At 50.4% G+C, this 26418-nt stretch overlaps 1 protein-coding gene across 1 annotated transcript; it reads right to left on the bottom strand.

Moving 5' to 3' along the window:
- Positions 1-2280: 2280 nt before the first annotated feature.
- On the bottom strand, positions 2281-25792 carry SLC6A12 (solute carrier family 6 member 12). The gene is made up of 14 exons (XM_049624869.1): positions 24105-25792; positions 17992-18126; positions 14811-14951; positions 13901-13988; positions 12802-12934; positions 11214-11348; positions 9376-9479; positions 8936-9060; positions 8440-8552; positions 7843-7980; positions 7027-7129; positions 5066-5166; positions 4184-4354; positions 2281-3029 (listed from the first exon to the last, which is right to left on the bottom strand). Exons 1-14 carry the CDS (start codon positions 24487-24489, stop codon positions 2886-2888), a joined length of 2016 nt encoding a protein of 671 aa, XP_049480826.1. The 5' UTR covers positions 24490-25792; the 3' UTR covers positions 2281-2885.
- Positions 25793-26418: the final 626 nt, after the last annotated feature.

Here is a 26418-nt window from a genome sequence, read left to right as displayed (position 1 = left end):
ACACACATATACAGATACACACACATATACACATACACACACATATACACATACACACACATACACACGCACATACACATACACACACATACACACACACATACATACACACAAACTCCTGAAGTAAAGTGCTCTGGACACTTTGAAGAGTCAAATTGTTGGGGTGCCTGTGTGGCTCAGTTGGTTGAACGTCCGACTTGGTTTCGGCTCAGGTCATGATCTCACAGTTTGTGAGATCAAGCCCCAAGGCATGGAGCCTGTTTGGCATTCTTTCTCTCTCCCCCTCTCTCTCTGCCCCTCCCCCCACTCCACATGTGCACTCTCTCTCTCTCAAAATAAATAAACTTAAAAAAGAGTCATATTGTTACTCGTTGTGGGCCCGATAAGTGGTACTCCATAAGCTATGAAGTTGGTCTGAGGTCTCTTTTCCTTAGTGTTCCCTCAGCCCCAACCGCCCCATGAAGGCCCTCTGACACGCCCCGCCCGCCGCAGACCACAGAGGCTCTGTCTTGGGTGCCAGGGTGGAAGACGCAGTGAGAGAGGGGAATGGTTGCAGACATGCTGTCTCCAGTGGGGCCCCCGAGCCAGAGCGGAGACCTTCCCAGACAGGCTGGGAGCTTAAAGCCAGGGAACCCGGAACACCAGAAACTCCTGGTGAGTTTACGTGGAGAGAGGAAAAATGGGTGAGGACCATGGGTGTCTGCAAATAGTCTGCAGAGATAGAAGGTGAGGCTCAGGGCCCCACAAGCTGGGGAGAGCGAGTGCCCTGCCAGAGTCCAGACTACATAGTCCAGAGTCTATTGTAGGGCAACCGCCTACAATAGAAAATGCCATATTCCAGGTTGAAAGGGCCCAGGCTAAAAAGCACAGCACACTATGGGGAGGTTGCAGGGGGCTGAGAGGCCTGGCCGACCTCAGCGCCCCCATGCCCTTGCAGCTAGGCAGCTCCAAGGCAAGCCAACTGTAATGGGGAGCCCTGCTTGGACCATGGGAGGAGGGTATAGGAAGTATTTAGTTTCCAGAGGGCGAGAGCTTATACAGGGAAGAAACAGCCAGCCAGCCTGCGAGGGCAGAGGAGGCAGGGCCAGGGGAGGCTGCACTGCTCTCATCCACCACCAGGTGGCAGCAAAAAGCACTGAACCTGCCTCACATGTCCCTAGGGTCATACAGGAGCGCAATCTGGCTGAAGCAGTTTCTCTATCCCTTTCTCCTGGACCTCCTTCTTCACCCACTAACTAGTCCAACAAAAGTAAGCACAGATGTGCAGAGCAGTCAAAGGGAGGCAGAACCCAGGGGTCTGGACATCTGCCTGTGCCCAGCGTGCCAATGTACTTGTTCTTACAAGCGGAGAAGCCCTAACAGCTCTGGATGAAGGACGCCAGGCACTCTGAAGATGGAACTCACCCTGGCTGGACTGTGGCTTTTTACTTTGGCCACTGGGCAGTGGCTCTGGGTGACATCTATCTGTGCATCATTGCAGACGGCTATCTATACAGGTGGCTGCCCTTCTTCCAGCTCCCAGACCCTGCCCCAGGAAACTCTCCTGGAGTGGCCTACCCCACCTCTTCTCCTTCTCCTCCCTTGCCTTTGGCAGGAACTGGCATAATTTTACAGGGACATGGGGAAAGGATCGTCCCAAACACAACACCTCTCTCTCTGTGGGAGACCAGCGGTCTTTCAGACTCCAAGGAAGCGGGGGGAGGGGGGAAGGAGAGATGGAAAATGGCAAGAACAAAAAGATCCAGAGAGGAAATCTGGCCAGATGAGTATGGGATGGCAGAGAAAATGCCAAGGTAAAGATGCCAATCTGGGGAGAGCTGCTCACCCCTCTATAGAGGGGACCACTCTCCTTCCCACCCCAAGACAACATAACTAAACAGAAATGGGGTGAGGCAGAGAAAACTAGCACACAGCAGCAGGCAATCCATACATGCTTGTTAAATATGTATAATGGGGAAGAACACCGGCCTGAGAACAAGGACACCAGGTTTCAGGCATATCTCTGACCCTAAGGAGCCAGAACTTGAAAGAGTCACTTTCTCTCTGGTCCTCGGTTTCCTCATCCATGAAGTCAGGAGGTTGGACAAAAAAAGCACAGTGGCAACTGGAGCACCTGGAGCACTGTATTTGAAAGGACTGTGAGGTGGGAAAGACTCAATCAGCAATGTCTGTTGCAGGCATAGGAAAGTACAGACACCCTCACCATGCATTTGTACAGTCTAGGGATCATCTCTAAGTTCTTTCCATTCCAATGCTCCATGAGTTGAGGACAACATTGCAGGAGGCATGTGGAACTAGGGCTGCAGCTAGGGACACCTTAAGACAATGATGGCTTGTGAAGGCTTGCCTCTTGGCTGTTTCTCTAGTTCCTTCCCCATGGACTGACTCCAGAACACTAAGCCTAATGAAGCACCCCTCTAATGGAATGTCAGAATCCAATAGTGTGTTCGTTGTCATTTCCAACATGGTGTGTTCCATTGGGCTCTCCAAGCCAAAGCATGATACATATTCCCATCAGTGCTACCCTCCCAATGCACAAATATAGTAAGCTGTAACATCCCAGATACAGGAACATCCCTACAGTGGGAGTTCCACACAGTGTAATATGTTAGAATCAGATGGTGGACTCAAAAAAGACCACCCTCCTTTATAAATAAGAAGGTGTGTTCCAACAGTATGGCGTGGTGCAGTGGGACCGCCTCTAGCCCACCAGAAGGAGCTGCCCTCGCTGAGGAGAGAGCAGCGTGGCCTCTGGCCGGGGGCACCCATGAACATCACAGAGGTGCTCAGCAGGACTGTGGTAAGGGACAGAGGCAAAGGCTGTTTGCTGTAGTGGCCCTGACAGAGGTTCCTGGCTCAGTGGCCACTTGGCTGCTGGCCACGTCCTACAAGTGGGTCTCCTTCTCCCCAGTGATTAGTCCTTCCTTTGTTGGGGAAGGCCCACAGTCCTGGCTGGTACCACGGTCCAGACACAGGTGTTGCTTGGGCTGCGGGAGGCTGGGGTCGGGGGTGGTGAGCTGTTGCAGGCGCTGTGGAGAGAAGAAGGAACGAGTGGGTGCTACCGGTGAGAAAGGCAAAGCTGTTTCATCCTGGTTGTATCCCCAGGGCCTGGTACAGAGCCAGGCACACTGGGGGCAGCCAGCACGATATGAGTAAATACATGAATAAATATTTTGAGAAGAGAGAAGAGACGATCAATCCCGTGGCGATTAAGAGCATGAATGGGCTGGGTTCTAGTCCCAGCTATGTTACTACCTATGCAACTTTTTAGGCAACCCATTTAACCCCTCTGTGCCTTATCTGTAAAACGAAGATAATAATAGTACACAGCTCATAGTATAGTGCCTGGCACAGGGTCAGTTGGTCAATAAGTGCCTATTATTTTTTATGAGGAGCAGTACTACTATTATTACTGTTATTGGTGCCATCTTCTTCCCCTCCTTCTTGCCTTGAATGCAGATGTGATGACTGGAATGATGACAACCTTCTTGTGACCATGAAGTGGTAAGCATGATGATAAAAAGACGTGCTCAGGATGGAGGTGCAGAAATAGAGGAAGAGTTTGGCCCTAACAACTTCTTTTCAGCAGCTGAACCAAACACAAGCAGCACCCATCTCTGGTCTCTTGATGTAAAAAGAAAATAAGCCTATTGCTTGTTGCAGGTCGGGTTTTCCGTTACTTGTAGGCCAGATAGATTTCTGCAAGTGTAATGTCTTTGTGGAGCATGCGCTATCCCCTTTTGGGAAGGCATGTCTTAAACTCTAAACAGGGAGCTTTTGCCCATGCCTCCCCAGGCAGAATTAAGAAAAGAAACCAGGAATGAACCATGATAGCTGGTTATTAATTTCCTGGGAGCAAGGAATTTGTGCCCTATAAATCTCTGTCTGGGCACCTTGAAGTTCTTATTGTGACTCAGTTTCCTCCATAAGCATTTGACAGTGTACCCATGGTCAACCTGCCCACATGATCGGCTGGAGGTCAGATTCTGAAGGTCTAGGACTCTAGGTCTTTTGAGTGTTTCTGGAAATGAAGCCATTGGACTGGTCTTCAAAGGCCCTTCTCTTTGAGATTTCATCAGACCAAAAAGCTGTCCCACACTCAGAGCTGGGCCCCGCCCATCGTGCCCTGCCTGCAACCTCACTCAGCAACCCCCTTTAATATATCACTTCCCCTGACCCCTACCTTCTTGAAGGAACCCTGGGTCTTCAGAAGGGTGATGATGATGAACAGAGGGACGCAGACCATGGAGGACAGAGCCAAGAACCAGCCGATGGAGTAGCCCCAAGGAGGGTACACATAGATGTTGTTGTATTTGAGAGGTGTGTACTTGCTCAAGGAGAAGAGGAAGGTGGCCTGGAAAGAGGGAGAGGTGGATGCAGATTAGACAGAGAGCCCTTGAAATCCTCTCTTTAGCTGCTTAAATATCCAGTGACAGAGGACAAGTAAAATACACTGAAGTGGGGGCGCCTGGGTGTCTCAGGTGGTTAAGCATCCAACTCTTGATTTTAGTTCAGGTCACGATCTCAGTCATAAGATCGAGCATTGGGCTCAGCGTGGAGTGAGGAGCCTGCTTGGTTCCTCTCTCTTTCACTCTCTCTCTCTCTCTCTCTCTCAAATAAATCAACTTAAAAGAATACACAGATAGATAAATAAATACACTGAGGTGCTTCAATGAGGTAGAATAGTAAAAGCCATTACAAGCTGTGGGCCAAGGCATCACTCCATGGAGGGCTGAGACAGGAGGTGTGGTGGGGGGGGGGGGGGGGAGGAGGAACCCTGAGCAGGCAGACAGAAAGAGACCATAACTGGGAAGTCTGGCGGCTGGATGGAGGCGCTATGAGAAAGGAAGGGAGCAGAAACTGGAGGGTAATGATGGTAAAGCAGAGAGATGACATGGTCCCAGGAAGGAAGGGCAGGAGAACCAACCCAGAAGTGGAAATGGACCGGCCTCCCAAGGTAACTGGACAGGCAGGAAAAGAGCCCCAGAACCCGGGCATCCTGTTCCTTGTCCCCGAGTCTTCTGGATGTAGGAGGAGATATAGGGGTAGCTGGGTGGGCACATACCAGGCAAAGTCCAGGGGTCAGAAAGAGCCAGGAGATCTTCACCAAGGGCCATGGCCGGTAGCCAATCATGTCTTCAACGTTGTCATAGAACCGATCTGCCCCTGCCCAGGTGGGAGGGGAGTGTGAGAACAGGAGGAAGGGAAGAACTCACAGTATCTGGGAAGGACTCACCTGGCTTTGCACTCTTCCCCCTACCCTATGAGGGGAAACCGGATCCAGGCACATGAATGAAATGGGTCCCTGGCACCCCAACCACAAGGCAGGGAGCGAGGAGGAAGAAGGGGCTGCCACCAAAAAGCCAGGTGCCCTTGAGAGAGTCACCTAACCTCCCAGTTAAATCCTTTGGCCCCTTGTCTAGGAATGAAGACCCTACTAACCACAGAGGTGGGTGAGAGCCTAAAATGGGCACAATGACTGTGCAAACACTCACTTATATATGCCTCAGACATGACTTCAGTTTCAAGTCAAAACAGCAAAGTTCTTCCCACTGTTCCAAGCATAGCGTGCTGAACTCACATAGGGCCAGAAAGCCTCTGGGAATGGAACAACAGTCTAGATTCGACACTCTGGAGGAGCCACTCTGTGTTCTTAGAAAATCTTGTTAAGAGGCTTGCTTTGTGTTTGTGGAAACACTGACTGGATTTGTTTACTGTCCTTCTGTTTCCACGTTTGCTCCAGATCCAGATCCAGATCCAGCCAGTCTCCCAAGAAGAAAAGGGCCGCTGATCGGGAAAGACAGTTGGAGGGCCCCCTAGCCCTTCCTCAGAAAAAAAAAAAAAAAAAAAAAAGGAACTTTCCGCTGATCACTGATGGGCATGAAATGCCACCATTAGGGAGTCATTCCTTTGGCTTCTAAATTTTTCCCGCAGTTAAAAACTAGATGTTACTAGGAAGGGGTAACATACTAAGGTTTCTCAGCTACTTATACCTTTCTGTGATTGAGTTTATCAGATCTTCTTTGAGAACAAGTTCTGAGGAGCAGTAGGGGAAAATCAGAAAGACATCAGATGCTTGAGGTGAGAAGACAGGTGACCTGTCCCAGGAAAGGAAAGGACACCAAAAAAGAAGGCCCGGGGTAGCAAAATAAAAACCTTCTCGTGGCTTTCCTACCTATGCCCACTACATGGCACCCACCTACCCTCTCTGCCCTGAGCCTTGTTACACTAGCAATGTGTTCCCCCCCAACCTGGTGCAGTGGAGTCAGATGGTTTGGGTATGATGACGCCTCCCCCACTTACTCTCTGTGTGAGCTCAGGCAAGAAACCTACCTCTCTGAGCCTCACCTCCCCTGCACAGGCTGTTGTGTGGGTTGAGAGAGAATGTATGATACAATCATCACGTTGCTTGGCATTCAGCAGTGCACGGACTCCATGCATAAAGATTTCTCCCCTATTGTCATCAGGCACAACAATGGCATGGATGTCACAGCACTCAGCACCACTGGCCAGTTGCCCCAGCACTGAGGGGGGTCAGGGAGGTTGAGGGCAGTCAATGGAAGGCAGAACTCACTTTAGTTTAAGAAAGAAATGCATAACAGCCACAACAAAAAAAGCTACCTCAAAAACGTGGGAACGAGTTTTCTGTTCCTGGAAGTATTCAAGCAAGGTCTGGGTGGTAACCTAGAAAGGGAGTGTGGAAATGTGTGGAGGCTCAGACTACGTGGCCCTGAAGACCTCTTCTGACTAGGACTCCCACTGATGAAGTGCCTCCAGCAGTTTCCGCATCAAGAAAACGGCACACTGTTGTTTCTGATTCCTCTCACTAGCGCAGGAAATCAGTTTTGTCCTTACCGCAGCTCTGTCTGCCACAATGAGAAATGCCTGGGTTCCCAGAGGCGGACAAAGTTCCCAGAGAAAAGAACCAGGGCAGCAACACCAAGACCTATAGAAACCAGAGGGCTGGCACACCCGGCCTCTCACAACCTTAGGGATAGGCTCTCCCCGCCTCCCCCCTCCACTTACCATACACCCAGCTGATGCAGATCACTTCAAACACTGCCAAGAAGAGCAGGCATATGCCACTGGAAGCGTAATAATCAAACAGCTGGAAGATATACATCCCGCCCTGCAGAGAGGCAGGGAGAGCTGGGCCTTGGCCAATGGGGGAGGGAACCCGCTCCTCAGGGACAGGGCGCACGCCCATCTGGGCACACATCCTGCTCGGCCCATGGGAAATTGTTCCTTGCATCTGAAGGCGGTTTGGCCAGGCAAGGCAGGCCCTGCATTTAACATCGGGACAACAACCTGACAGCTACAGGGACACTGGGAACTGTCTGCCCGGGATCGTATCTCCTAGAAGTTGGCCCCACCTCACTCTGAGAGTGCTCCGCTCCCCTCTCCAGGCCCGAAGGACAGCCAGGGCCAGACATTTACCGTGTTCTTAGGAAAAGGTCCCTCTCTTTCCTGTGGGGTTGGGTGGGTGGCAGAAGGTAAGCCTGAAGCTGCACCCACCTTCTTTAATATGAGGAGGGGAATCTGGCTAAGAAGGGCATTCCTGACAATGTCATTAGACCAGCTGGATCCAACCATGCCTGAAACCAAATATCCCTAGACTTTGCAGTTTCCTGGCTCCCCCAAGGCTCCCTTTTCTGCTTAAGCTAGCTTGCATTTGGTGTCTATCACCCGACACGGAAAGACAGCTAACTAACACAGGTAGATTCTGCCTCGTGGTCCCCACAACCTTGCTGTGAGGAAGGTGGGCTCTGAGAAGGGTCACCAGTGCACCCCACGGCTCCCTCAGCCTGGAGCCCCGCCTGCAGGCCACCCCCCTCTGCTCACCTCCGTGACCAGGAAGAGCCCTAGCAGGTAGCACACGATGGCAATGGTGAGAATGAGAAGTTCTCGCCTCCCGCTCTTCCGGAGCTGACCGGGGAACATGTCCACAGAGGCTGTCACCAGGCACTCCACACAGACAAACTGCAGGCAGGAGGGAAGCCAGGGTGAGAGGCACCGCCTGCCCTTGGGCCTTGCCTGGCGTGGCCTTGCCCTGGCCGCCTCGTACCCCACTCACCCGTGCTGATGCACAGGAGCGCAGGAAGGGGCACAGGGGCAGAAACAGGGTGGCCAGCCCTGCCCTCGGCCGTATCTCTACGACCGAGGGTCCCAGCAGTGAGGGTTGGAGGGGGAGATATGTTCCGTCCCCAAGATGGGGGCGGGGCTGTGGGGGGAGAAAGCAGGTGGCCCCCCTAACAGAAGAAGGTCTTGAGGCCAAGGGTCACCCAACCAACTGCAAGGACAAACCCTGGAAAGTGGAGTGGGGCTTGGAATGTAGGTCAGGGGAAAAGGAGTTGGGGGGGGGGGGAAGGGAAAGCCCAGAACCTCAGAAGCTGGCAAGAGGGTCACCAGGGCAGGGAGGGTTGGGGTGGGGTGACGAACCTGGCTGTCCAGCCCTAGGAAGATGAGCATGATGAAGAAAAGGCAGGACCACAGCTGGGATAAGGGCATCATAGTCACCGCCTTGGGGAACGCGATGAAGGCTAGACCAGGACCTGCAGGCACACAGCACAGTCAGGAGAGCTCCTGGCTCTCACTGCCCTGGCGAAGAGACTTCTCCCAAGGCACTGTGTGGTTCAAGGGGAGTGGTTCAAGAGATCAGGGTAGTTTCACCCCTTACTCTGCTCTCTGGTTCTGGGGAGTTGGCTGTGCATTGGTTCATCCATTTATCCATCCCTGCACACAACCGTGGGGCTACCCGCCCTCAGTGCCCTCCTCCACCTCCCTCCCTCCCATGAGAAGGCCCAAGCTCTGCCCCCAGATGCTGAAAGGTTCTCATAAGCCAGCTGCTGGGACTCCTGCCTGGGACCCTGTAGGAGGGATCTGTGTTCCCTGACCCCCCTTCCCCTCAGGGCCCAGACAGCAAAGTGGTACCTACCAGACTCGGCCACTTCGGAGATGGGCATCCCCTGCTCCTGGGCCATGAAGCCCAGGATGGAGAAGACCACGAACCCGGCCGCGAAGCTGGTGGCGCTGTTGAGGAAGCAGAGGGCGATGCAGTCCCTGCGGGGCGGGGCCAATGCAGAGGAACCAGGAAGGAAAATGAGGAAGAAATCCATCAAGGGAGGGGAGATCCAAAGACAGCAAGCGGGGAGAGGGGAGGGAACAGGAAGGCAAAATATGCGAGAGGAGAGAAATGGAAGAGAGAATGGGCGAAAGACCACGGTCATGTGGTGGAAGGTGAGAGAAGAACGTGAGGAAGAAAGAAGAGGAGGGAAGGAAGACACTGAGTCTGCAAGATGAAGCTGATTCCCCGACCTCACTGCAGGCAGGTCTGGCGCCCTGGGGTCCCGCAGTGTCCCAGCCGCCCAGCCCTACCTGTAGCAGTTGTTGTGGTACTTGTTGTAGCTGCCCAGGGCTGTCAGGCACCCCTGGCAGATGGCGAAGGAGAAGAAGATCTGGGTGCCCGCGTCCATCCACACCTACGTGAGACCCCAAGAAAGTGGCAGAGGGAGTGGGAGGGTGCCCGTCCGTCACCCCTCAGCCCCAGCGGGCCCTCCTGGGTGTGCCCTCAGAGTCGCTTATTCCCCACTCTCTGCTCACAATCACTTCACTGGCAGGCCAGGTTTAAATTTGCCTCTTTTGGGGGAGAGGCACCTGGGTGGCTCAGTCGGTTGAGCATCCAACTTCAGCTCAGGTCATAATCTCATGGTTCCTGAGTTCGAGGCCCACATCTGGCTCTGTGCTGATAGCTTAGAGCCTGCTTTAGATTCTGTGTCTCCTTCTCTCTCTGCCCCTCCCCAACTCTCTGTCTCTCTCTCAAAAATAAATAAACATTAAAAAAAATTTTTTTTTAAGTAAATTTGCCTCTGGGGGCACTTTGTAGGCACCACGTACTTGAATTTCTCAGGTGGAGTGGCGGTGCCCAGAGAAGGCAAAGCCTACCTGCAGGGCAGAACTGAGAGCACCTGCTCATTCAACAAGTGCCACAGGCCACTTCATTAAAATATAAAGAAAAACACCACCAGGACTCCACGAGTGCAAAGAATGCGCTCAGACAAGTCCTAGAGGAGGAAATACAAATGGCCAGCAAATCTGTGGGAAAATGTCCAGCCTCACAGCAGTAAAAAATTAAAAAAAAAATTAAGACAACAAAATGATACTATTTTGATCTATCAAATTACCAAAGGTTAAATTATTATCGAATCTCTCATGGGCCCTGCAGAAAAAAGGGTACCCTCCAATACTGGGGGAAAAAGTCCACATTTCTCTAAAGCCAGTACATTTCAAGAACCTTAAAGGCACATGCTCTTTGACTTAGTGATTCCAGGGCTGACTGCCATCAGGAAATAATCAGAGAGGTGGCAAGAGATTTAAATATGGGGTGTCCAATGCAGCTGTATATACGATCATAAAAAACTACATGACCTTAAATGTCCAAGAATCAGAGATTGAGAAAGTGAGGACCCCCACCCCAGGGGTGAGCGTTCAGAGGACACGGGGCCTTGTCTGCTTTGCCCACTGCCCCACTCCATGGTCAGAGCGCCACCTGGCACTGAAAGAGTCCTCAGTACATTTTGGGTGAATGAGTGACCGAATGGATGATGGATGGAGGACATATTATGCAAGGATTTAAAATGACTTCTACAAATGAATGTGATAGCATGAAAAATGCTTACAATGGAATTTAAATGAAAAAAGATGCATCTCTCTGTATATAAATATCTCAAATACATTAAAACAAAGATACACAACACCAACTAGAAAAAGAGTTGGAAGGAAATATACTAAAATGCTCATAGAGATGATACCTGAGTGGTAGGATTACAAGACACCTTTATCTAATTTTTCTCCAGTGGGGATATATTGCCTTTAATTTTTTTTTTAAATGTTTATTTATTTTTGACAGAGAGAGAGACAGAGCATGAGTGGGGGAGGGGCAGAGAGAGAGGGAGACACAGAATCCCAAGCAGGCTCCAGGCTCCGAGCTGTCAGCACAAAGCCTGCTGCGGGGCTCAAACTCACTGCGAGATCATGACCTGAGCTGAAGTCAGACGCTCAACCGACTGAGCCACCCAGGCGCCCCTTTTTAATTTTTTTGCAGGAGGGAATATATTGCCTTTAAACCAAGAGAAAAGCAACTACAGATTTTCAAAAGTACAGCTCTGGTTTGGGGTGAGAGGCATCTGGGAAAGAGTCCCCAGCACAACCCCTACCTGGGGGTCCTTGAGGCGAAGCAAATCTGGCTTCAGGTAATAGATGACACCCTCATAGGCTCCCGGAAGGGTGATGCCTCGGATCAGTAGGATGATCAGCATCAGGTAGGGAAATGTGGCTGTGAAATAAACAACCTGGAGGGGAAGCGGGGCCAGGTCACTGCTGTTGGGGACACAGCTGCCAGGAGGTACCAGGGAGTCTGCAGTAGTCCTCCTGTCACCCCTCCTCAGGCAGCATGAGTCACACCTAGCTCAGGGTCCGACACCTTCTTAGAGATGCTGAGAGTGTGTGAGCACCTGTCTTCCTTTACACATTCCAGTGGGTCTTAGGTGCCCTGGCAGGCAGACTGTGAGATATACATCAGCAGGGCAAAGAGGGAACAAAGACAGGGAGGGGTACAAGCTTCCAGCCATAACATTTCGAAGACTATTTTAGAATTCAGGGGCGCCTGGGTGGCTCAGTCGGTTGAGCATCTGACTTCAGCTCAGGTCACAATCTCCCAGTTCGTGAGTTCGCGCCCCACATCGGGCGCGAACCTCTGTCCATCACCCACCCCTGTCCCTCCCCCACTCACTCTCTCTGTTTGTCTCAAAAATAAATAAATGTAGAAAAAAAATAGAATCCAGAATCTGTTCTCCCTTAACCCCTCACCCTAGCTGGTCTCCCTATGCCCCTGGTGAGTGTGGGATGTGGTGAGGGAGGGGGAGCAGATCGCCGCAATGACCTGTGGCAAAACTTAGACTGCACTTTTCCAGGCTTAGGGTTGGGCAAGCAGCAGTGGCCTGAGTTCTGGGACATGGAGACACTCAGATGGGTCTACTCGGCCCCTGACCAAGTTTAGCTCCTTAACCCACGGGGATGGCAATATCTGTGTTATTATCACTATTTCTAGTTTTATTATAATTACAACAATCCGCGGAAAGGCAAGGCTGCCCCCTAAGAACAGGCTAATCAGAGAAGTCAGCATCCCGTCTACTCCTGGCTTTAAAAAGCATGAGGCATCCACCTCAGATTCCCTGGGTTGAAAATAAGTGTTCAAGTCTGAACTCTCTCAACACATACAATAAGCCACTCTTGTCCATTCTTGGCTTAAACCCCCGTGGTTATTGGAAACTCACCACCTCAAAGATAGTTCTGTGTGCTAGTTCTTACCAAACATTGTCTTGTTGTGTTGTTAGGTGCAAACAGCAAGTCGTAAAAGTGTATGATCCTAATTGTGTAATATACACACATAATAGATACAGATATACACAAGCATACTTCAAAAGGAAACTAGAAGGCAATACAGCAAAACATTAACAGGGATTAGTAGATCCAAACTGCCACCATGCTGGCTCCAACAGTGATTAGGGGGACTTTTATGCTTCTCATTTTGCTCTGCATGTTTCTTATGTAAACAGGTCTTTTAAAGTAATATTGAAAGAGAAAGTCCTTCCTTGTACTGAGCTAAACTCTTCCTACCATTTTCCCCTGCTCTCACCATGCCTCTCCCCTAAACTACTCTTTCAGTTCTCCAGAGGGACTCTGTGAGTGTCTCCATGGATTCTGGGGGCTGCAGAGAGCTTACCAGGAGCCAGAACACCTCACCTTGCCAGTGGACTTGACCCCTTTCCAGATGCAGAAGTAGCAGATGACCCAGGCGAGCAGGAGGCACAGGGCCAGCTCCCAACGCAGGGCCCCCAGGTCATGGATGCCTGAGGTGATGCCCAAAACACGTCTCCTGAGGATGGAAAAAATGAATAACCAGGTGAAAGGCTACAGGGGCACAAATCGCCTTTGTCTTCAAGTCTCTTGATTCTTAGAGCTGACCCCACACATCTCAGGTTCCAGGCTTCCCCACCCCATCCCCCTGCACCTCCCCTATGGCCATGCCATGTTCCCACCTGTAGTCTGTATGCCCCTGGCCGTTAGAAGACCAAATCACGTAATCCCATAGGTATCTTTGTCTTTCTAACCATCCAGCTTTCTCTGTTGTACAGAGAGATAGAGAGAGAGAGAGAGAGAGAGTGAGGGTGGTAAATAATAAATGGATAAGTAGATGGAGAGTAGATATTCAGGTTGATGCACAACTACATGGGTATCAAACAGAGGGGCTGAATGTGTTTTAGTACCTAAAGGGTGTAGGGAGTAGTGGAAATGTGTGTGCGTAAGCGTTGGTGGACATGTGTGAGGTTTGGGTGACATGGGGTCGTAAATGTGTGAGGGTGTAGGTAGACACATGTGAGTGTTGGTAAATAAGTGTGGGTTTTAGGTAAGGGTGAGGGTACAGGTACACTTGTGTCAGAACGAAGGTGGACACGTGGGCATGGGCAGATGTAAGGGTGTAGTCAGGGGAAGGGTGGAGGTGTGAGTATAGTGTTTGCCAGTTTTTGCAGTACAAATGCTTCCTCCTTGCCCAGTTTCAAGCCACCAACATGACATCACTGAACACAAAGCTGGGGAGCGATGTGCACAACCAGCTCTCCTTAGCTGGGACAGACTATTTGCCGTGCACCTGTGGACACGTGTGGGTTGATGTGAGTGTTCCCTCATGGCTCAGTGATGTGCCAGGTGGGGGTGGGAGGTGGGTAAGTGCTGAAGAGCATGCACAGAAAGGCTTGAACTTGTACTCCAAGTCCCAGACCTCAGACATCCAAATTTCCTGCTTGGGGCCCCTTAGCACATGGCATCCAAGCCCGGCACCTACTCCCAGAATTCCATGACAGGTGAAGTGAAGTTCTCAGACGAGGTCACTGTGCGGGCTCCCGAACGGTTCATAAAGTCCACGCAATGCTCTGTTGGGAACAAGGGGTGGGGCGGGGGGCTGTGCATCAGCTGGGGACCAGATGGGGAGAGATACCCTCACATCTTAGTCCCTCCAACCCTCTGACCTTGCAGCCCAGCAGTTCCCATAATTCCCAGTCCCAAGAGCTTCCCCTGGAGCCCCCATTTCCCAGGAGTTAGCCACTCAGGTGGTTCATGAGACCATGTGCCTCCCTCCTCATGTGCCTCACACTGCTCTTGTTCCAGTGAATCTGGCTGTTTCTCTGGCCACCCCACCCACCAACCTCTGACACAGACCTCGGATCCCCTCTGCCCCTATAACTTGCTCACCCTCTCTCCACTCAGCAGATGAATGGACTGAGTCCTTGGGCTTGCTCTTCCCCCCACATGGCTTATGCTGTTCACATTTTGGGTCCTTCTCATCCTTCAGGCCTCAGCTAGCTCTTTCCCTCCCACTGCTGTATAGTTTCTGCAATGTTTCTTTCACCCATTGCAATATGTGATTGTTTTATTAACTTGTCTCTATCACTAGACCACACATTCAAGGAGGGCTGGGGCCATGTTGCCAGTGCTCACCCTTGGATCTCTAGCACCTGGCACAGAGGGAGTGAGGATAACCCCCTACAGTTATATAAAACATTCACAGTCTTGTTGGATTTTTGGTTCTCCTAGTGGGAACCTAGTCTAGGCTCCCACAAAACTGCACCAGAGGCCACAGAGCTTGGCTTTGAGGCAAGTTATACCATGTGCTCTGTCATTGTTCGCCATCACCAGCCACCACAGGCCCAGCCCCTAAGGAGAGGCCCCCTCCCGGGGGCTGAAATGATGGATACCTGTGTTCCAGGTATTGGTACAGGTTGTCCAGGGCAGCTCAGAGGTAAAGGAGCTGAACAGGTAGAAGAGAGCCCAGGCGAGGATGATGATGTAGTAGATGTTCAGGTAGGACTCAATGACCACTGACGCCAGACCAATGCCTTCGGGAGTAGGGCAGGCATGGGGAGCAACAAACAGAATCCAAGAGATCAATGTTAGCCCAACAAAGTCACATAGAAGCTGCCAGCTGTGGCTAGAAGGACATTGGGTACTAAACGAACAGAACACCCGTGGTTTGCTTGTTGGCCTCAGAAGCCATTTACAGCATATTTTTCTTTTTAAATTTATTTTTATTTTTTAATGTTTTTTAATTTATTTTTGAGAGAAAGACAGAGCACGAGAAGGGAAGGGGCAGAGAGAGACACAGAATCTGAAGCAGGCTCCAGGCTCTGAGCTGTCAGCACAGCCCCACGCGGGGCTCGAACTCACGAACCATGAGATCATGACCTGAGCCGAAGTCAGATGCTCAACCTCCTGGGACACCCAGATGCCCACAGCATATTTTTCTAAGTAAGAAAAGCAGGTTACAGAATACCATCTCAGGCATTCTTCCACTTTTGCAGTATATATTTAAATGTATACTTTTTTTTTTTTTTCTAATGAGATAAAGTCTGGAAGGATTGTCATCCAAAAGTTAACGGTTGTTGTCTATCTAGGTGATAGGATTTCGGCTCATGTTTTAAAGTTTGTTTGTTTTTTACCTTTTGTCCATCTGCATTTTCTAGTTTTTCTGTGACAATCATGCATTACTTGTAAAATGAAAAGGGACTGGAAGAACAAAGTAATTGGGAAGCGTTGGTAAGAATCAGCCTCAAGATAAGTGCAAAAACCAAAAGAAACCAGCAAGGAAAAAAGAAAGGAGAAGTGGTCGCTGACTGTCAAGAACTCTGGAGCGTGAGTCAGTCTCCACACGCCACCTCGCTGCAGAGCGCGGGGCCAGAGTGTTGGCAGAGGCGTTCTCACACCCAGGAGCAGCCTGGAGTCTGGCTGTAGCTCCCTATCAGGGGGGGAGGTACCAAAGGGCAGGCACAGTCACCCCCACCCAGCCCGTCTGCTCCTGCAAACGTGGGATCTTTGCCACAGTAATTTTAAAAGTAGCACGTTGCCAGGGAGGCTCTTAGTCCCGAGGTGTGAAAGCTGGGCAGAGGACGGATCACAGGCCTGTTTGTCCTGAGTCCTGAGTCCTCGCCCGGGCTCAAGAACGACTTAGGGAAGGCCAGCTCAGCCCCAGGGCAGGTCGGAGAATCAATGCTGACTGTCAACAAAACCACCCCTTGGCCAGGTGAGCCCACCCCGATTGTCTATTCCCGCTGGCCTGGCAAACTCGACCAGAGGCCATCCGTGTTTTCCTGCATCTGGGTCCCTGCAGAGCATCCAGGCATTGGGGGACAGGAGCCCTAAAGTGGCCGTGGCCAGGGCAACTTGGTCCTCGGGAGGGGCGGTGGCTGGGGCTGCTGATGGTGAGGAGGGTCCCCCGGGGGAGCCGGTGGCGGGGATATTCAGAGCGCGCACACAGACGCCCACACACCCAAACAAGGGGCCACTGTGCCGCCACTCACCCGCTGGAACGCACTGTGCTCCCACCGCCCGCCCCGTAAACACCAACCTGACCCTGGAGGAGGCAGGGTGCCAGGCTGGGGAGGGGAGGTGCCCCTTCTCTGAGAGGAGGAAGCTTGTGCCTGTGTGCAAATTGAAGAGGGAGGGTGGGCGAGCACAGGGTGTGCCCAGGCTCCCTGGGAGGTGAACTGTGGGCTGGGCGCAGTTAGGCAGGTGGTGGGCAGGCAGTAAGCAGCCTAGACCCTCCCACCAACATAGGTGCACACACCTTGAGTGAGCCTTTCCCTGAGACCCCAGGCCTTGGAGTCTCTTCAGCTTGGAAAAGACAGAAGGAGCAGCAATCGCTCCCCACAACCCCCATGCAATGCTTAGTCTGCTCCCCCTGTCTGTGGTGACTCCCTTGGAGAGTTAGTACATGCATGCCAGAGAGGCTGGCCCCTGTTTTGGACACCCAGGGGCTCGCTTGGACCTTGGGATAGAGCCCAACTGGCTGGGACAGTAGGCTGCTCTGGGGTCTGGAGCAGAGCACTGAGAAACTCTGTGCTCCGGCTGAGGCCACAGCACTCCTGGAGCAGCCAGAACTCATGAGAAGAAATGCATGTGGGCCAAGCTTCCCCCTGCCCCAGCCACTCACTGCTGCTGCTACAGGGGCCCCATGGATGCCCCAAGAGGGATCAGTACCAGACCAGCCTTGTACCCCAACCAAACCCCCAGTCAGTGGTCAGGGATCCGGCCTGCTCAGGAACCAGTGTTTCTCTACCATGCCCACCCCTGTCCAGCCTACCAAGCTGGGCAGCAACCCCAGATAGCCTAGTCCCTGGGCTCCCTTAGGGACTGACATGAGGGAAAGAGTCCTCTCCTCATTTCAAATATGCAAGAAACCTCTCGGAGACCAGGATTGGGTTTCCCACTGGCCCCAAGGGGACTGGTCCAATCAATTAAAGATGGGGTCAGGGAAGGACACTCCAAACTGCTCACACTAGTGCCAGCAACTCCATAGAGGGAACAGGAACTGTCCCTAACATAATCCCGAACACAAGAAATAGCATGAATTTTCAGCTCAGGGAGGCCTGGGTTCAAATCCTTAGCGAATGACCTCATTTTCTCATATACAAATAACTAAGAGAGTTATTACTGGAGGATTCAATGAGGAAATGCATGTAAAGTGCTTACATGAGCCCTAACACATAGCAGGGCTGAGCAGATGTTAGACGACATCATCATCATCATCATGACTATTGTTATGTACTCTGGGACCACGCCATGTACCCAGGAACAGCTTTCCAGGAAGCCAAGGAAGATGAAGCTCAGGATTCCTCACTTGCAAGGACCCCTTCCAAGGCTCCTCATCTGAAGTTTCACTTGCAGTTTTGTGCTGTCTTTCTTGAGGAATGCCTTCTTCCCCAGCATCTATAAGCTTTGGGCCCCACAAAGTCTGGCGACACTTCCTGGGTCATCCACAGCACTTAGCACGGGATGAGAGGAGATGACTAGGAAGCGATGGCCCCGAAGGAAGGGGAATGGGGTGACGGAGGGATAGAGGCCCTTGGGGGCCCTGGTAGGAGGGAAAAAGGGAACACTCACCCTGGAGAAGGGGGCAGATCTTCCTCCAGGCTGTCACGCTCCCTTGGCTGGTGTACTGGCCCAATGCCACCTCCAAGAAGAACACTGGGATGCCACAGGTAAAGAAGAAGATGAAGTAGGGGATGAAGAAGGCTCCTGTGGAAGAAGGAGGCAGGAGCTGAGCCCTCAGTCCTCGGAGACCTATGCCCCAGGGCTCGTCACCCTCCTCACCCTCCCAGGGGCCCAAGTTGGCTTCCTCCCATCTGCCGGCAGGGACAGGCAGAAATTTTCCAGTCTGAGCCCCACTCAGGATAGGAAAGACCTTTGAAGAAAAATGAGTAAAAATTTAGGTGGAAATCCTAACAGACGCACTATTTATTTTCTCAGTGTGCTTCACAAACTCAGTCAGTTTATTATTTTTGGAACAAAAACGTGTGTTCTGTATAATTTGATATGCTTATTAAATTATCAAGTTTGTTACATGTTAGAGAAAAACAAACAAAAACACCTTGGAAAAATTATTTTCCCTCTAATAATTTTCAGAGGGTTTTTTTTCCCCTCCACCAGGCTCTGGTTTGAACTGGGGTCTTAGCAGACAAGGCCCTTCCTCTGCTCAGGCAGGTTCCGGGCACTGGGGTTTCAGTAGCCATGTGATAAAGCACTGACCTACAGGCCCCCACAGGAGGCCAGGCCTAAAAAGCATCTGATAAATTATGGAATTTGAAGACAACCCTAAGCCATCAGTGCCCACTTCAGTCACTAAGATAGTGACCTCACCTCAGAAGTGTATCCATGGGTAAATGGAATATTATTTACTGTACAATAATAATACTTAGCACCTATTTGCTGCTTACTGTATATAAGGCATTCTTTTTTTTAAATTTTTTAATGTTTATTTATTTTTGAGAGAGAGAGAAAAAGAGACAGAATGTGAGCAGAGGAGCGGCAGAGAGGAAGGGAGACACAGAATCCAAAGCAGCCTCCAGGCTCTGAGCTGTCAGCGTGAACTCACAATCCATGAGATCATGACCTGAGCCGACGTTGGATGCCCAACCAACTGAGGCACCCAGGTGTCTTTGTAAGGCATTCTTGTAAATGCCTCACCAGCATCAAAATCCTTGACAAAGCCACCTCCTGTGGGGTAGGTACTATTGTTATCCCCATTTTACAGATGGGAAAACTAAGACACAGATGAGGAAACTGAGACACAAACCCAGCTGGTCTGATCCTGAGTCTGTGCTCTTTTTTTTTTTTTTTTTTTAAGAGAAAGAGAGAGAGAAAGAGCTCAAGTGTGAGCAGTGGAGAGGGGAAGAGGGTGGGGGAGCTCAAGTATGAGCAGGGGAGAGGAGCAGAGAGAGAGAGAAAGAGAGAGAGAGAGAGAGAGAGAGAGAGAGAGAGAATTTCAAGCAGGCTCCACAATCAGCATGGAGCCCAATGAGAAGCTCAATCCCACAACCCTGGGATCATGGCCTGAGGTGAAATCGAGAGTCAGACACTCAACCGACTGAGCCACCCAGGCACCCCGAGCCTGAGCTTTTAACCACTGCATCATAAGACCTCTCAAGTAATTCACTTTACTTTGTAGACAAAATAGAAAGTGCAAAGGGAAAAAACATTGTACACCTTTTCAGTTTTTTGTACACACACACACACACACACAAACACGTACATACTTCCTTTTTTGCAAAAGTGAGAACCTACTATAATTACTTGATAACCATTTAAAAACACATCAAGAACCTATTATATCAATAAATACATATGTCATAATTTTAATGGCTATATAGTATTCTGCCTTATGCATCTACCCTAGTTTTTTCCATCAGTACTCCCACTGGCATTTTTGGTTGTTTTATTGGAAACTCTGCTGTGATCCGTTGTCCACAGCCTTGTGCACTTGCCTAATTTGCTCCTCAGTATAAGTTTCCAGTAGACAAATTTGTAGGTCAGAGGGTATGCATATTTTTTTTTGGCTTTTTTTGTGGTAAAATATATATAACATGAATTTTACTTTTTAACCATTTTTAAGTGTACAGTTTCGTGGCATTAAGTACATTCACATTATTATCCAACCATCACCACCATCAATTTCCAGAACCTTCTTACCCAACCCAATCTGAAATTCTGTAGCCGTTAAATAGGAACTCCTTGTTCTCTGCCTCTCCCCAGCCCCTGGTAACCACGATTCTACTTTTTCTCTGTGAATTGCTATTCTAGACACCTCATTAAGAGGGATCATACAGTGCTTATGCCCTCAAGGTTTATCCATGCCATTTTAAGGCTGAACAGTATTCCCTCTTGTGTATATACCACATGTTTGTCTATTTGTCCATTGAGGGACATTTGGGTGGATTTCCACCTTTGGGGTTTGAACATTTTTTTAAGGTCTTTGACGTGCATTTCCAAATCGCCTTCCCAGACTCTCATACCAATCTGCACTGCCAGTAGCGATATGTGAGAGTGAGACAGAAGGATTTGTGAGTCTTCTGGGCCCTACAGAACCATAACAGCCAGTAACTCTGCGAGTCCTGATGTCCTTTTTAACCCCAGGTTTGCCGGTACATCCTGAGTACTGCTAGAACATTCCTCAACCCAGTGCCAGTACCATCACTGACTCCAGTTTATGTGGCTTAGGTGGCTGAGGGGCAGCGTTCAGAAGTGTTTGGGCTGGGGGCTCTCCCAGAGGGCACTTTCCCAAAGTCTGGTCTGTGGCGGCCTGTGACCCATGGACCCCTTCTGCTGGCTTGTGTGGAGGCCCTTCTCTCTACTGAAGGAGACAGTCTCAGCTCTACCCTAGGCATGTAGACTTCAGCCCCACGGAAACTGGGGAGAGCTCAGGAGGCCTGGAGATGGGCTGCTGTCAGCCTGAGTCCACCCCAGAAGGGCAGTGAGGGCCTGGGCCATGGGCAGCAGTGTGAGGAGGTTGGTCCTGGATCGCCTGGATGGTTCCTCCATCCTTGGCTTTCTCCCTGGGTTTCCAATGCACTATCACTGCAAACACACTCCCCTCTAATGAACTTCTGAGAATCCTCACCTGGGGAGATTGCCCTGGCCCACATTTCTCTTGGCATCTGCCCAGACTCTGGGCACCAGAGGCCTGAAGATGCCCCACAGGGATCTGTGAAGACAGGGTAACTTGAGACGTGTTTATAATCTCCCTCCCTCTGCTCTAAGGTAGGCCTTATTACCTCTGCCAAGCACACACTCCTGAACCACTGAGTTTCCATTGTCATCTGGAAACTCAGAATTCATAAAATTCTCTCTCCAAGTGAACCATTTTTTGAAGATGATCTAGTTTAGTGACTTCCTGCTTTCTTGTGACCAAAGGCATTATTATACCAATAACATTGTTTTTTATCCCTTTGGAAAGATTTTTCTCTACAAAACTATTTATTAACTAATAATAATTATTTATTAAGCAATAATAATTGATTCATTTATCAGTAAAAACTATACTTAACTGCTGACTGAGAATTATGGTCAGTTTGAGATAAACCCTATTATCGCAATGAGTTAGTACAATTGTAAAAGCCTAAAGCAACGAGTTGACATTTGAGTTGGTCCGTGAAGTCATATCCCCCACACAGATCCATTATCAAGTTGTCTGCAATGAGGAAACATGTGTTACTACTTTCCTAAACCCCCACACACCAGTGACCTCAGATTGGGACCCTTGATCTGGCTCAGCGTCTCTTGTTAAAGGTGAGGGAAACACGCCGGGGCCGGCAGGGGGGTGGGCAGTGTGCCTCCTCCAGGTACTTAGGTTGGGGCAGAGCTCAAGTGAGGACACAAGGGACAGAAATGAACACAGACCCTGGCCAGGAAATGCAGTCTGGTTCTGCCTCTTCGCAGATGACCCAGGCTCAGCCCAGCGTCACTGCACACTGGCACAGGTGCTTGTCTCCCCAGGCCGCCCAACAGTACAGAGGCCACAGCCACAGTGCAGCCACCAGGTGGGACGAGGCAGCGTGGGCCCTGGAACCTGAAAACCTGTCTCCTTTTCAGACGGCAGGGAGAGGATGAGGGAGCCTGCGAAGCAGGCTACCAGCTACCAGCCGGTTCTACGGTCTTGGGCAAATCGTTAAACATTCTGAGCCTTCACGTGCTCTATGAGATGAGCGCTCAGCCTAAGTCCTCTTTAGCTGGAGCATTAACGCCCTGTGTGTCCGTGAAACTGGCCTAGGACGGTTCAGTTCGTGAGTTCAAGCCCCACATCCGGTTCTCTGCTGTCACCGCAGAGCTAGCTTTAGATCCTCTGGCCCACTCTCTCCCTGCCCCGCCCCTGCTCATGCTCTCTCTCTCTTTCTCTGGCTCGCTCCCTCTCTCTTTTTCTCTCTCAAAAATAAACATTAAAAAAAAGAAAAGAAAAGAAACAAGTTCTTCTTGCTTCCCCTGATCTCTGGCCAGGATTCATCCCCCACTCCCAGGCCTGGCTCCATAGCCCTGACCTGCCAGGAAACCCCAACGCTATTTCTTTGGAGCCATTAGTTCAAGCAGCTTGTAATAATAACTGTAAGTTTTGAAACACAGAACAAGTTACATAGTAGATACTCAGTAAATACTTGTCAAATTAAATACGAATCGTGTTTAGAAGGATTTTCTAAACAACGATTATCTTTAAATAGGAATGTTTCTTCTTTTTACCTTTCTGGAATGTTTCTAATTTCACAATATACATATGCGATTTGCACAAGAAGAATAAAGATATTTTCAAAAGGGAAAGATGAATCTGTCCAGTCACAGGGGCGCCTGGGTGGCTCAGTCGGCTAAGTGTCCAACTCTTGATTTCGGCTCAGGTCATGATCTCACAGTTCATGCGTTTGAGCCCTGAATCAGGCTCTGTGCTGGTAGCACAGTTCCTGCTTGGGATTCTCTGTCTCCCTCTCTCTCTGCCCCTTCCCCCACTCACTCTCGATCTCTCTTTCAAAATAAATAAAAATTAAAAACTTAAAAAAAAAAAGAATCTCTCCAGTCACAAATAAATTCATATAAATGAATTCTTCCATTTGTATGAAAATTCCAAGTAGGTAAATCTATAGCCACAGAAAGTAGATTAGTTGTCACCAAGGGTTGGCAGGGACACGGAATACAGTGACTGCCTATGGCTTCGGGGCTTCTTTCTGGAATGATGAAAATGTTCTAAAATCAATTGTGGTGATGGTTGCACAATTCTGTGAATAGGCTAAAACCATTTAACTGTACACGTAAAAAGATTAAGCTGGCCCCTTCCCACCATGCCCCTACTCATTTTTACTACCAGTGCTGAAAAATAATAAAATTAATGTTCCTTCAATTAAAAAAATCATAAACAAGGTAATATCACCTCTCTGATCAAATTCTTCTACAGTTCCCATCTCACTCAGAGCAGAGGCTACAAGATGTGGGCCCTGTTACCTCTCTGATCCCTTCCCCTACTCTTGCCCCCATCTGTCTCTGCCCTCCTCTTCAAACATGCCAGATGCACTTTCACCTCAGGACCTTTGCACTCACTGTTTGCTCTGTTTGGAATGTTCTTCACCTGAGAACTGTCCATACGATTCACTCCTTTACCTCCTTCAAGTCTTTCCTCAAATGTGACCTCCTCAGCTAAAGCTTTGCAGCTCACCTTGCTCCACATTTTCAACCCCCCCCCCCCGCCGATGACCCAGCCTTCCCCCACCCCTTCCCTGCTTTGCTTCTCACCATTCCACAACTCGCCATTCAACATACCACGCATTTTACTTGTTTGTCTGTCATCTGCCACCTTGCACTAGGAATATGTTCTGTTTTGTGTCTAGAACACTGCCTGGCCCAGGATAGGTCCACAGTAACACAGGTCGAATGAACGAATCCTATCAGCCACTGACACTGTCCAGAATAATGAAGCATTATTAGTAGTGTATCTTACTAAACACTCAGATTCCTTGGTCCTGCCCATTACCTCGATTAAACTTCACTGGAGCCCTGGGAGGCACCATCCCTATTTCACAGAGGAAGACCCTGAGGCGGAACTAGAACTCAGACCCAAGCCCTCCAAACTGCATTCCAGCCTCCTTCTGGTTTACCACATCGCCAGGCAGGAGGCGCCCAGGTGGGCCCTGCCTGGCAGTCAAGGCACGGCTCTCCCCACCACGCCTACCTCAAAGTGAACTCACCACCTCCATTTTTGTAGCAGAGATAGGGAAACCTCCAGACATTGCCCAGCCCAATGATCTCCCCGGCCACTGACAGCACAAACTCCATCTTGTTGGTCCATTGGCCCCGATCCTTCACCTGGTCCTCGCCTTCCTGGTCCAGCTTCTCTCCCTCCTCAGGGAGCCAGGAGACCACAGGAGGCCCGTCCTCGGGGACTTCCATTTTTCTGTCCATAGCCACGGGGTAGATGGGGGGGCCGCCGAGCCGGGAGTGGGCAGGATGGGGAGACAGGCGCCTGGTGGGAGGACAAGGGGTGAGCCGTGCAACCCCAGTGCATGCCCCGCCACCCCTGCTTTCTCCATCCTCGTCTTTTGTCATCCGTATAACATTGCTGTAATATCTCATATGGTTGCAATATTGTTTAATATTGTCGGACTGTTGATTTTCTTCCCGAACTCTCAAGGACTTTTACACCTGAAGTTACACTTTGCTCTCATAACTCAGAGACCAAATATTAGTTTGTCCATTTTGCAGATGGAAAAACCCAGGCCTCGAGAGATGAAGACCACGCAGGAGTGGACTGGGAGGAAAGGGCTCGGGGTCTTTTATTCCGAGTCCCTTTTGAGCTTTACAGCCAGCCACCATGCGCGCTGGGCCCATCTGCCCAGCTCCACAGGGTCCATTGAGTGGCGCCAGCCCAGCCTCCGGCCTCCAGCCCAGGAGGGATCGAAGCCTGCCAGGGGTGATAGGAAGTCAAAGGGCAGGTGTGGCTTAGGTGACTGCATGGTCTTCCCCTAGCGGTTGTGTGCTCACTCCCGTGCCAGGTTATTGATCGGCTCAGGGTAAACATGGGAGCCAGCTAGCCCTGGGTGTCTGATTGGGAGGGAAGGAGAAGGTGGGGCCTCTGAGCAAGGCCAGGTGAGACTCAGAATCGGCACCAGAACCAAGTACCTACGGCCTTCGAGGGAAACCTGGCTCCTTTTCTCTCCGGCATACATCTGTCCTGAGAACACGCAAGGGGTCCTGGTGGTAGATCCCAGGGCGAGACTCACTTGGGTAGTGGTCATCTCCAGGTCAAGGTGGTCCCCTCGTGGGAGACCCAGAAGTGGCTGCCCATGACAGCGGGTCACTGCTCTTCCTCAGTCCCTGCTCCCCTAAAGAGCCCAAAGCTCCCTGAACTGCCAGAAAAATGACGTGGTCGTTCTCAGCTTTACTCTGTGCCTGTCATCATCCGTTTGTCAACCCCCGGGAGATAAATTGCAGCACTGCGGTGTTGTCCTGGAATCCGTGTTTGCCTTCCCCTCCCTCCCCTACACACAGCTGCCCTGAGGCCACCTCCGCCTTGGCTCCCAGTGAGCTGCCAGGAGGAGGTGCCCGGGCTCCAGAGGGAAGCGCCCACCCACTGCCCCTCACCTCCAGGGGTGCTGGGGGAATCAAAGTGACCAGAAGCTACCAAGTGCTCCATGCTTCTCCAAGGCTCTAGACAAACACAAGGGATTCTTTTTACTAAAAGAAGTGTCTGTGTTTATTTGTTGGTCCTTTTAACCCAGGCAACAGCCCAAGCCCAAGTCAGTTAGAAAGGCGTGGCAGGAGCCATTTGAGGTTATGGAAATTTTTGAAGGTGACTTCGAGGGTACAGGTTATCCCAGGAATGGGAAAGCCTGGCAGGGGGAAATTCTGGTATGGGGACTCAGAGGGTTCCACTGCAATCGCAGCCCAGGACAGGAGATGAGGAGAAGCACCCAGTGGAAATCAGAGGTCTTGGGCCTCTGGTGTCAGGGAGGAGGGAAGGGAGGAAGAAGGAAGGGAGGAGGAGGAGAAGGAGGAGGGGAAGAAAGTTCCCAGGTTCAGAGGAGACTGTCAGACCTCAGGTGGGGGGGGGGGTGCTTTGAGAGCCAGAGTGTCAGGTTGGAAAAACAGTGCAGTCTGGCCCCAGGGGGAAAAGTTGGCGGGTACCCGAATGAGCTGTAGATGTTGTTACATAACTGGGGTTAGGGCACCCTGACCAATGGCCCCCAATTCATTATCAAACAAATGAATGGATGAGTGGAGGAATAAATGAATGAATTCAAAATGTTAATGGAAAAGCACCAGACATGAAACCCAAGTTCTAGTCCAGACCTAGCCAATAATAATATTAACAAAATTAACGTTGTGCCAAAAACATACACTTCTTTGTGTACGTTACTAAATTTCACCTTCATTAAAATCTTTGACGTAGGTATTACTGTTAACTCCATTTTATAAATGAGGAATTGAAGCTCAGAGAGGCTAAGGAACAGGACTTGACACCCACCAGGTGTTCAGGAAAACTAATTTTGAATGATTTGAATA

Source organism: Panthera uncia, chromosome B4 (assembly GCF_023721935.1).
Source record: "Panthera uncia isolate 11264 chromosome B4, Puncia_PCG_1.0, whole genome shotgun sequence".
Classification (NCBI taxonomy): domain Eukaryota; kingdom Metazoa; phylum Chordata; class Mammalia; order Carnivora; family Felidae; genus Panthera; species Panthera uncia.
Note: the sequence above shows the minus strand (reverse complement) of the source record. Positions and strands in the feature narration are given on the sequence as shown.

Coding starts and splice junctions, on each gene's coding strand:
- SLC6A12 (XM_049624869.1), bottom strand. CDS start 24,489: ATGAGATATTACAGCAATGTTATACGGATGACAAAAGACGAGGATGGA. Junction 12,935..13,900: donor CCTGTCATGGAATTCTGGGA/GTAGGTGCCGGG, acceptor TTCCATCCTCAG/GAGACGTGTTTTGGGCATCA. Junction 3,030..4,183: donor CCCAGGGTTCCTTCAAGAAG/GTAGGGGTCAGG, acceptor TTCTCTCCACAG/CGCCTGCAACAGCTCACCAC.